The 12,104-nt window shown below is 38.5% G+C and overlaps 2 protein-coding genes across 4 annotated transcripts in view; both read left to right on the top strand.

The window, feature by feature from the left end:
- The window catches only part of LOC124307325 (uncharacterized), a 54,949-nt gene that overhangs the window by 40,104 nt on the left and 2,741 nt on the right, over window positions 1-12,104 (top strand). For all 3 annotated transcript variants that reach the window (XR_006908780.1, XM_046768866.1, XM_046768865.1), the window contains exons 5-6: window positions 10,018-10,098; window positions 11,642-12,013. Coding sequence is in view for 2 of the 3 variants with exons in the window: in XM_046768866.1 (XP_046624822.1) it covers window positions 10,018-10,098; window positions 11,642-12,013 (453 nt within the window). In the remaining variant the exon portion in view is untranslated. The remainder of the gene's footprint in view (window positions 1-10,017; window positions 10,099-11,641; window positions 12,014-12,104) is intronic.
- On the top strand, window positions 3,041-9,633 carry LOC124307396 (uncharacterized). The gene is made up of 2 exons (XM_046769034.1): window positions 3,041-4,468; window positions 9,452-9,633. The coding sequence occupies exons 1-2, from the start codon at window positions 3,971-3,973 to the stop codon at window positions 9,500-9,502; spliced, it is 549 nt and encodes a 182-aa protein (XP_046624990.1). The 5' UTR covers window positions 3,041-3,970; the 3' UTR covers window positions 9,503-9,633.

Raw genomic sequence — 12,104 nt, 5'->3', positions numbered from 1 at the left:
TAAGCGCGCATCAACAACTTTCGTAAATTCAACTTTCAGACATCTACGACCTAGTTTTAATAAAAATTGCTACCGGGGAAAAAAAAGACCGCCAATTTATCTTTCGAGTGATAATCGTATACGTGTAATACCTAGGCGTTGAAGGAACGAATGAATTTCATCTGAATGATTTTATAAAACAAAAGGATATTTTTATCAGTCATAATTTTAAGTTTCTAATTAAGGAAGTTTGTTTATCTTGTTCTAAACAAGCAGGTACAAATGTCCGATTCGAAGTACAAATATCATACTACAGATATGAAAATATTTTCTATCTTCAGGTGAACGGTTGCTAAGTTGTTTTATAATAAATTGAGAGAATTTGTTGAAATATACTTTCTTGTTCCAGCGTACAAAACGGCTCCATTTTTTTTATTTAGTGCAAGATCTGTTACGGTATATTATATTGCTTCGGAAAAATACTGAAATTACTTTATAATATTATTAACAATTACTTGAATACTTTATTTATGAAATCGAAGATGATCCATTATTTCTAAAGAATTTACAAAAAAAAAAAAAATAACGTATCTGCTGATTTAGATCACTGTAGATTGACCAGAACTTCAACGAATATATCGAGTCATTTTTAGTTCCGTAATTAAGTATTCCGAGTATTATTATAGTAAAGCAATAACATCATTTTTCAGTTTCAATTAAAAAACTATTGATACGCAAATACTTTGAAAGTTTATTGATGAAAAAAAAAAAAATATTAAACATTAGTATCTTGCTTTAGTGAAATTGAAAAGTAAACTAGAAATTTGGATTGAAGTTGATCGTATAATTATTTTAATAATCCAGCGAAATATCTGTAAAAGTTGCTTTCGTCATCACGATCGTCAGCTATAATATAACTACACCCATAATTACAGATAAGAGACGACAAATTCTGACAACTAATGTATGTATACGTGCAGCTCGTAAAGTAGGCGAGTGGTGGAGAAGGAAAGGGGTGGAGGGGGGCAATCGATGGACGGAAGAGGAGTTCTGGCAGTTTGTCGTTAACTGGGAAATAAATCGGTCGTTCTGAATATCGAGTGCATCGCATATCAAGTTCTCTATGCGATGGATACGAGGTACAACGAAACTAGTATCGCGCTGCTTTGTCTAATCCTGCTTACGTATAATTGACGAAACTATTTCTTTTCAAACTACCGGAAAAAAGTTCATCTTATCACGTTCCAAAACCGAGCACTTATATGTCAAGAACGCGAAGAGGAAGAGAATTTTTCTAAATTAAATCTCTCACGTGCCTCATTTTTCCGCGGTATTCGTTACGTACATACATGTGGTTCGAAATTAATAAACACCTGTCGGAATTCACGCGTGTATCGACGTAGTATATTTGAATGAAAAGAATTCGATTGACGCGTATATGACGTACGCCGTAAATATCGTGTAGTATATTTCACTTAACATCGTATTATATGTATATTGTTTAAATTGCCGGGACCTTGCTGCAGTTTTAAATCCGCTTATATACATTACGTCTGGTTTTGCGCACGCATGTGTATACACGCATACCTTTATTGAAAGCGCGATATTACGGTGTAACGGACAAATAATTTTAAATGTATATATATGTGTACATATGTATATATACTTCGAATTGACGCTTAGAATTTACACAGTTGTATATTAAACATTTATAACGTATCGTATTGTTATACACGCAGCGATAGAAGGACGGGCGTTAAAATTGTTAAACTTTACTGCGCGCTCAGCGTTCCGTAATGTATATGCGCTGGTGTCGTCTACGGTATATGCGTACGTGTGTGCATGCACGTAGGTATTGAAATTGTGATATTCGCACACACACGCTGCGTTATACTCCCACGTTTTCGCTTCTCTATATATACGTATGCAACGTGTCGCGTGTGTAGAGGCGGTGCAATTGGGTTAAGTAGAAGACAAACATCGTGAACCGGGACATCTTGATGTCTGCAGTACCCGGCCAATACCGCACGCAGTACGGAATGACGGCGTCAATTCCTTCCTTCCATTTATTTATTCATTAAATTCTTTAGTTTTTTCCGGCCCCGTCGCCTTTATATTTTCCAATTTTTCATTTTCTTTCGTGTCAAACTTTTTCGACGTTACAGTTTCGAGAAACGCGCGCGAATGTCAGGGTGCAGTGGATAAATTGTGTAGAAATTATAGCGAACGGATTGTTATACGGTTGAAACTGAGAGATATTCGAGATCGAGGGAAACGGATCTATGTATACATGTGATAATAATTACTGCGATACGTACTATGATCACATATATACTTACGTTCTGTGTAGCTGATTGCGGGATCTGTCCTTATTGAAAAAATTTTGTTTACTCTTTATATAATACGAGGTTTTCATAGAAACCAGTTTTGATACGTGCCATTCACAGTGTGTCATATATCATACGCATATACGATATTTGAAGTATCTATTCATTTTAGACGTATTATTTATTTCCAATACGCCACAGCCAACATTGTTTAGTTCGTCTACTGTAATTGATTGCTTGTTTCTGATGGTCATGTAATAATTGGCGTTTGGATAATTTATCACGCTATGAGAGGTTTTTGTGTTTAAATAAATTTGTAAAAAAAATTCACTCTCTGTAATCGAGCAAGTTATTTTTTTTTGCGAGAGAAATAAGGACGCAGTGATTCCTAGGCGGTAATCCTGGGCAGCTGCCACGCGCGTTTTGCTATTTAAAAGTGACTTATACCAACAGCACGGCAATCTGTCGACACGATGTGTTTCGTTTAAAACTGATAAAAAATCTGCGCAATTGAATTTTCTTTTTTCACGATAGATAATGTAATGAACGATGCATAAATATCGACCAAAGAACACTTTCTTCCCGAGTATAAAATTTTTCTCTCTCCTATAATTGAAGAATAATTGTATTTATTTCTCAAAATTAATTTCCATTCCAATTATCATTTCTCAATGTCCGGTCGCGCACGAATATTTTCAATCATCATTTAACGAAGCGTTCGATTATACGTAAATAATATATTACACGTTTTAATTAGGCCTTCGGGCTGCAATTATCAGCTTTTTCTCTACACTGAGAGAAAAATCTGAGAAAAATTACCCTGCTGTTACTATAATCGTGATGTAAAAGACACCTAATGCAGGTTCTATTGATGCATGTTACAAAAATTATGGGTTTTTATAAAAAAAATTACTACCTTGCTTAGAATTTATGTATTTCGGCAGCACAAAATTTGAAATGTGACGACGCATTTTTCTGACGTAGCACGGTAAAAACTGCATTAGGTGTCTTCTACATCACGATTATAGTAACAGCAGGGTAATTTTTCTCAGATTTTTCTCACCGTGTAGGCGAGTGGGTCGTCATATTCTCGATTTGTCGCGTTTACTTTACTTTAGTTTTCTTGATTTTTTGCTCCTCATTCCTTCGAAACCTAACATCCAGTTTTGCCTTCGTACGTTGTACATACGTATACAGAAGCGCGTGTAACACACGTATACCTATTGATAGAAAATCCTTAAGCGTCGGCAGTAGTCGGTGATATAAATTGTAGAGTTGGTGCAGCCTTCGGAGAAACAAGGTTATTGAGCAATCTTCGTTGATGCGATATTCAGACGACGTGTAGAAAGATCTGGGAACGGTTCGACTCTATCGGTTTTTATTACCGCTGACCGAGACTCGGTCCAATGATGTTCGAGCGCGGTGTACGATATCTCTGAAATTGAACGATTATTTTTTCACACTAGTAAGACATTGTGCAAACGGAACGACACCGGCGTTGCCGCAATTGTGCCGGGATTCAATCGAGACAGGTGTTCCCAGTCAAACGCAGTGTAAACGTGACGTGGTCGATATTTTCAGGTATTATCAGACACGTTCCGGGTGACTATAGCTCGAGGCTTCGATCAAAGTCGAGTCCAGTTGTCGATTAGCGTTCGGAAAATATGCAGGAGGACTTGAAGAGATTAGTACCGAGGATCGTCTATACCGCGGCACTGAGCGACATCTGCGGCCATGCAGGCTGCGCCGTTCAGCAGGTTCAGGATCCGTTCGAAGGGAGTTACGATGGTTCGGAGAAGCCGGTGCAGTTTTCGAAACAGAAAAGGCTTAGCAGGTCGCGATCGAAGCGGAATCCCCGAAAGTTGTCGGCGGCATCCGCCGATCGGCAGTCCTCCTCTTCCTCGAGGAGCCCGACGCCTCCGTGCCGCAATGTCGCGAATCGCTGCAAAAGAATTCTGTCCAAGAGCCAAGGTGACGTCGATACGGAGTCACCCTCATCCGGGTACAAGGAGTACTTACAGTTGCTCACCGTTCCTCATCCGAATTCTGCGTTACTTGAGTGGGGAGAAGCTAGCGGCGATGACCTCAGTTCGGAATGGGAGTCCGACTACTCGGAGAGCAAATACCAACTAGACATTCACTCGAAATCTGCCATTTCCGAGGTAAATTATACATTCCGGCCGGAACTTAGTCATGGTGGGACAATTCGATTGATTGACTCACCGAGACACGCATTTATTATTCGTTGTCACTAAAAATTTATAAACTGAATATCAAAATTTATTATCGACATTGAAGAGTAACGCGCGGAAAAGAATTTATAGTTGGGGTTACAGACCGTGTAATGATTTTCAATTTTCACCAGAATCGAAGAATACAATACGGGACACAAATATGAAAATTAATTTTGCAACTTCAACCAGATTATCTAGTATGTGTTATTATTCTTTCTGATTGTCGTCACGAACACTATATTTTTTGCTACTGTTGCGATAACTTGATGTTGCTGTAACAAAGAATTGATGTTCAAAGCATGCAAGGAGTGTTTCACTGAGAAATACACCATGACACCATGATTACGTACATTTTATAAAGTGATTACGAGATAATGCTTGACGAATAATTTTACTTTGACCAGGTGATTTCTCACGTTTTCTAAGTTTTTATATGATTTCTGTAATCCTAAATTATTTCTCATGACTACCAACGATAACTAATTCAGAATTTAATTTTAATATTACTGATTTCAGTCTGATTTCAGAAATGACAAAATCATTTCCAATTTATTGACACCATGTTTCCGTGAGTGAAACATCCCTCGAGTCCATGCTATAAGTCAGTCTTAATCCACCGAGTCTGGTATTTTGACTTTTATCGAAGCACGCTTCACTGACGTGGAAATGCCGTTGTCAGCTTATTTCCATCGTGCGATGTAAACGTAAATCTTCGTGCGAAAGCAACATTAAAAAAATTTTCTACGTTCATGCGAGAATAACACCAGGAAATGTATTCCTTCTGTACTAAGTAGTAATACAATTACCTATAGGTATTCATTTCTTGGCAGTATTGTTACGCAAAACAAATTTTTTTTTTTGGAAATTGGCATTTAACATTGCATGTAGAATTGCACTAACCGCAGCATCTTCACGTCAGTTATGCATGAAATCGGATAATATGTACATGAACGTGGTATTTAACGCGGTGGGTGTAGAGTGACGTAGCATCCTCTTGAAAGTGTCATTCGACTGTGAGAACTAAGAAAATGAACAGATTTAAATGTTACAATAACCAGAAAATGTAGTATTTACAACTATGATTATACCCATTTTACTAGAATTTTTTATCGACTATAACAAGTGAAATTTTTCTCAACGCTTATACGAAGATATTCCGTCAAGATTTTCAAATCAGTAATTTGCTACAAATACGGGTGGAATATAGTACATTGTGTGACAAGGGTTGAAAGTTGGCGATTGCGACGAATGTGAAGTTTGCACCTGAGCGAAGCGAGGGCGGCAATTGCACAAGTTGCGATTACCAACCTTTGGCCTTCGCCAGCAGCTAGAGACCAGGAGACCGAACTTCTACACAATCCTGTAGTTTAAGGTGGGCTAATATGTAGCAGCCGCCTGGCGGCGCTGCTATGCGAGGAGTGCCAGCGCAATCCGACACTTCGCTTCTCTATATTCATACTGTGTCGCTGGTCTGGCTTTACGGCCGTGGTCACGGAGACTAGAGTACAGAAGTCCGATCTTCGTAAATTTGATCCAGCATAAAAAATCGGTACAACAAAGCTTGCGCTGGCTGACGATGAACGGCGCTGATATCGCAAAGATCCGACGAGTGGTGGGGAGACTAGACCCAAGGATATTCCCTTTCGGTCAGGGGCAATTTCATTTCGGTCACCATCGATGTTTGTATACATATATATAGTCAATTCTTACCAACTTCACTTCGGAACTTTACGACGACAGCGATGTTTTCGATAAAATCTAAAACTACTAAACGACAAATTTTCGAGGACAATTTTTTTATATGCTCCCCAATCGAGGTCGGACTCCTGTACTCCAGTCTCCATGGCTGTGGTCTAGCTTCGCTGAATTATTTGCCTGCGCAGTATCGGATTGCGCTGTTACTGCTTGGGCCCGAGTCACACACGATAGTTTTTATAGCCAAGTGAATGAAAAGTTGTGGGGCTTTGCGTGGTAGTTTTACGGGACGTGATTTGTCAATTTCTTTTAGCTAGGGAGACAAGTGATCACCCAAGGGACGAAAGTGAAGCAATTTTGGACTGCACATGCGTGTAAACCTATCTTTACAAAACTGAGATAAAAGACTGCTTTCGTCCCGCTAAACTGCTACGCAAAGCCCCACTTTTCATGCGAGTGTGATGAAAAATGAAATAAAAAAATTAGTGAATTTAAAATTTTTCGTGAGAATTATGTAAATTTTTTTTAAATACACGCACACATATATCCGTGGTATCAATCTATTATTATACAACGTAGCTCCGTGAACGAAGTGTGTTTTCGCCAATGGATTATTTACTACACGTTTAAAGAATAGCGTATTGTGTTACGAGTGCGGAAAGTGGGTGATCCCCAATTAGTGAGAAGCTTGCAGCATGGGTCAAGGCCAGCGCTGTAATCATACGCTTTCTTTCTAACGCTTGTGAAAAAAAGTCTGAGCTGCGAAGGAGGTAAGTGCACAGTGTGTAAAACTGGGCCATTTTCTTCCAAGACTCTTGAAGGAAAACTCGGATTTGCAACGCAACGAACGTGTTGCTGAGAAGCGCGTAAAATTTGGGTTAGGTGACTTACACTCAACAACACAGTGTGGAAAATTGAATTAATCGAAAGTGCGCATGGGTCAAAGAAAGCCCTAGTGTGTAAATTGTAGCGTTTGAATTCTGCGCATGCGCCAGCGATATTTTACTGCACCGTTCGAAAACAGGGCATTTAATGCACGCTCCACAAGCTTTCAAAATTGATCTTTCCAAGCAGATTTCGTTGCATGTACACACTCGAAGAATTCAACTTTATGCGCTGTGTAATTGAGCGTAAGTCCCCTAATCCCAATTTTACGTGCTGAAGCAGCACGTTTGTCGCTTCGCAAATCAAATTTTTCCTTTAAAATTCTTGGAAAAACTGGCGTGTTACACGTGCGCATGGATGATAATTGATTCGAGTAATTACAGCGCTCACACTAGTACTCGTGCGAATCATAGCCTTATAGAGACTATATAAACTGCGCGGTCTTAATACAGGCCCGGTGAAGCCGGGACGGAAGGACAGAGTTAAGTGGCCCTGCCGGAGTTCGCTCTCTGTCGCACTATCAAAAGAACGCGGAGTAGTCGCGTGGCGGGGAGGCATACTTGTATAAGTCTGTACGTTTTCCCCGCCAAGTCACCGATTAGAGTGAGAGAAAATGCCTGCAGCTTATGTCCTCCCTGTCTTGTCACGGCTTCAACTCGGTGCACGGAGCGCGCAGTCTATCTCTATAAGTCTACGGTGTGATTGCCGCTCTCGCCTATGCGGCTCACGCTGCAAACTTCACAGTCATCGGAAATTGCCCACTTTCCGCACTCGTAACGCAACACATTATTTTGTCATTGCGACAGAGTGTTTTAGATGCGATTTTGAGATAAGCCATTTGTGTATGTGTTATATATATTTTTCATCTTCCGATATAAAATAAAACCTGACTCAGAAAAACTACTCTTGAAAAAGTTTCCATCTCCTGACAGTTTTCTGCTAAAAATAAAATAATATTTCTGCAATCTTACTTCAATCGGCACCGTAACTTACAATGTTACCCTGCATAAACCAAGTTGAAATGTTTATGAGCTTTGTGTTTCCCAAAATATACACGGCACACATTGCTGGAAATAATATGTGCAAATGTTGAAGTTTTCAGAGGTGATTTTACTTCTAGACAATAGCCGAATTGTAATTTATTCCTTGTTTATTTAAACATGGGGATTTATTCCAATTTAAGACAAAATGTATCATTATCGGAAATTGAATTTTCAATTTATATCAATTTATGTATATATGAAACTAATAAATTAAGTAATATAAAACGATTGCGTCGGATCAACATAAATTTTATTCATATTGTAATGAATTTCTTAAATTTCTGTATTATCGTTCGATCAAAGCAGTATTGCACTATCGTATTGAAATGCTGAGAATTGATTCAAAGAAAATTGCGTCGTTAAATCGAGAACAAGCGGGTTTGGGATGACCATGAGTCTGCATTTGAACTTCCCGTTTTCAGACTCATTTCGAACTGAAATAACAGTAATAATAAAATAAAATAATTTGCAAATCTGACTTTAGATTTGTGACCAGCGACCAAAAAAACCTAATGGAACGAATTTTTATTCCAATCCGTCCATTCATTCTCAAAATATCATTTTTATTTTATGCTTTATAATTTGATTATTTAAATATTTCTAAAAGTATCGATTAAAGTAAAATTTAAACAGTTGTAAGTTTGAAGAGGCCGCATCGATCCAGACCAAAATCATCAAAATCCGATAACACGTCTCGAAATATTGTGGGGAAAAAGTTTTGATTACGTCTTTACATACATACATATGATCATACGTTCATATATGATTCTCTAGCTTTAAAACGTAGATATCCAGTGAAAATTCAATACAATAACTACATTTTTTTCTGAAAACAAAGAAACTGAAAGTTGGAAAACCATAATTTTAAAATCAGTACGAACACCCATTAATTGGAGTAAAATTATCAGAATATGAGAGTTTATATTGCGTGCTTACGAGCAATAATTGTCAGCTGCGAGCTCTTTCATTGGTTTGATGTTTAAATCTTTTGCATTGTCAACTCGACCATCTCTTAACCCTCATACTTTTTGTGGGTGCAGTAGAACCTTAAAACATCTAAATTAATATTTTTTTTAACCTTTTTTTTCCTGACAAATCCTCTACGAGCAATGACTGTAAAAAGTTCTGAAAAAGTTCCCTAATGCTAAACGATCTCTTTCGAGGTATCTTTTTACGCGTTTTGGTCGAATAAAAAATATTGTATCTAGACACCTAGAAGCAGATCGTTCGATAGTACGAGTCTTGTGCCAAAATGATGGACAATGCGACATTTTTTGTATTTTTTCAGATTTCACAATTATGGTGTTTTTTCACGTCTTCCGAGAGACATTGCTCGTAGGGAATTATTTTCGGAGTCCTACTATAGCTACAAAAAAAGGGGGCTCAGGATCCGATCGAGTTGACATGGAACACCCCCTATATGTTTCTATCCAGATCCGCCTTACAAGCTTCCCACTCACTTTCAGTCCAAGTACGTGATCAAGCAATTTAATCGCTGTTAAATAGATAGTTGTTTTAGTGTCCACATCCACCGGAAAAATGTACACAGAATTATTTCATCATAGCGTCTCGGATTAATTTCCAAGTTTTATGGTGGCAAGTCGTATTTTTGACCCCTCTGCCTCTGTGTGAAGATTAAAGAAAAAATAATAATGAAAAAAGATGCGTTACTCTCGATCTAATTGTAAACTTTGAATAGAGAAGCGTTAGTAAAATGTCTATCCAAAGTATAAAATCTAAAAAGTGATGAATATACTGACATCTTTCGTTTAGAAGTTACTGTTGACAAAGAGACGATAATTTAATTTGTGAACCCCTTAATTACAATGCAACTATTTGTTTTTTTTGTTATAGACATCAGGCTGGAGAAAACTGAGAAACATTGTACAATGGACGCCGTTTTTTCAAACCTATAAGAAACAGCGGTACCCATGGGTAAGTGAAGCTGTAGAAAATAATCAATATCGTTTGTCAATATCTATTATCGAACTACGTTCACCTTGGTTGTGAATTGAGTTTAATATTAGATTTTGGAAAAGTTTACTAATTATATACGAGTAGTGTTCGGGTTGGGTTAAGGAAAGAGCTTATATGTATTCGTGATAACAAGGAAAGGTTCGTATCTAAATTCGTTTATTGTCACGATATATCGAGTACCGAAGTTCTCCGTAAACGGACGCTCTTGCTCCAGCGCGATCGTTTATACGTTCAGAAAACCCCCCCTCCCATCGCCAATCGCGGAGCGGGGAGGGGTGCGCACGCAACTGATAATGCTCGACATCCCGAGAATCTTCATTTCAGTATAAATTAAATCTATACTTATTTATTTGTCATTTGTTACTTGTATTATTCAGCGCTACGGTAAATAACCCAGAATGTGATATTTTTGGATCAAGTTTCCGCAGAATCGAATAAATATCTTCATTTTACGCGTCATCACGACTCCAAATTTTACTTCGAATCTCAGAGAGAAGAAACCCTCCTCTGATTTGTAGTAATTTTAATTCTCTGTTTCTCTCCCTCCCTCTCTCTCGTCCCCATGCTCGCGACGCCAAAATCGGCCCCAGGTCAACACACGGTTTACCTGTGCACGAGTGAATGATCCAACAAATCTCGGCAGCAACTTCCGCGACGGATCTAACGCACACCCGGGGTTATTCCAAAGGACGCCCTGGGCCGTATGGCTTATCGGTTTAGGGGAACCATGTCTCCCCGTACCTTTCGAGATTTCTAGGCGACGAGAGAGAGAGAGCGAGAGGTTCATATTCTTCGCAGTTAAATATTATTTTATTATTCCTGCGCAACCTTTTACAAAGTTTCATTCTCAATTAAAAACCACATCGTCCGAAGCTTATCGCATTTTTGAACGATCGTCACCTCTTAATAAAACAATTTTAAAATTCTCACCAAAGGACATTTCATTCGGAAAGGCAAATTCTGGACAAGACCTTCTGCGCGCAACAGATTTCCTGCGATTCAGCGATCGGAATTTACTGACTGTTTGTTTTGTGAAAATCAGGTCGTGACGATCAATCAGTTCACGCTTCTACATATCGAAATATTTCCACGAAAGGAAAATGGCAATAGCGAAAACTCAAGTATAAATGCCTTACGCAACATTTTCATACTTTAATTTTTATTTTTATTTTAATATGACAACAAATCAAATCCGACATTCGAGACAAAGCATTGACAATAACTAAACTGAAACGCTAATAATCAAGTAATAGTAATTAGAACATATTAATTTGGATGGAAACAGTTACAGTAATTAAATAATAACAACTAAACAGCAACAAGTAGTAACGTCTATTGTTATATTCTAGTTTTTTGCTTTTGTCATTTTCGGAACATTTTCGAAAATAAAGACTATCGTAACTTCTGAAGACAAGACTGGAAATTTTTAGAAAGCGAAAAAAAATTATCCGTGGTTAAAGATCACCGATTATAAACAACTCGTTTCTTCTATTGGATTCAGGTGCAGCTTGCGGGACATCAAGGAAATTTCCGTGCAGGACCAACTCCTGGGACGATTTTAAAGAAACTCTGCCCGCAGGAGGAGGCCTGCTTCCGTTTATTAATGCGGGATGTTTTGAGGCCTTATGTACCTGAATTCAAGGGGGTCTTGGATGTTCGAGAGTGTGAAAACGGCGCGGAACTAGATGACGACATTGCATCTGAGACTAAGGACCGAGAGGGAGGCGGAGAATCCCGTAAATCTGTCGTATCCTCCTATCTGCAGCTCCAGGATTTACTCGGAGATTTTGAACAGCCCTGCGTCATGGACTGTAAAGTTGGGGTGCGGACTTACCTCGAATCTGAACTTGCCAAGGCCAAGGAAAGACCGAAGGTATTAGTTTCTTCCAAGTCTGCAAACCAGTAATGGAATAGTGCATTGTGTGACAAGGGATGAAAGCTGGCGAATGCGTAGAGTGTGAAGT

Source organism: Neodiprion virginianus, chromosome 6 (genome assembly GCF_021901495.1).
Source record: "Neodiprion virginianus isolate iyNeoVirg1 chromosome 6, iyNeoVirg1.1, whole genome shotgun sequence".
In the NCBI taxonomy this organism is placed as follows: domain Eukaryota; kingdom Metazoa; phylum Arthropoda; class Insecta; order Hymenoptera; family Diprionidae; genus Neodiprion; species Neodiprion virginianus.
This window is presented reverse-complemented; position numbering and strand designations above follow the sequence as displayed.

Coding starts and splice junctions, on each gene's coding strand:
- LOC124307396 (XM_046769034.1), top strand. CDS start 3,971: ATGCAGGAGGACTTGAAGAGATTAGTACCGAGGATCGTCTATACCGCG. Junction 4,469..9,451: donor CGAAATCTGCCATTTCCGAG/GTAAATTATACA, acceptor GTATTTTTTCAG/ATTTCACAATTATGGTGTTT.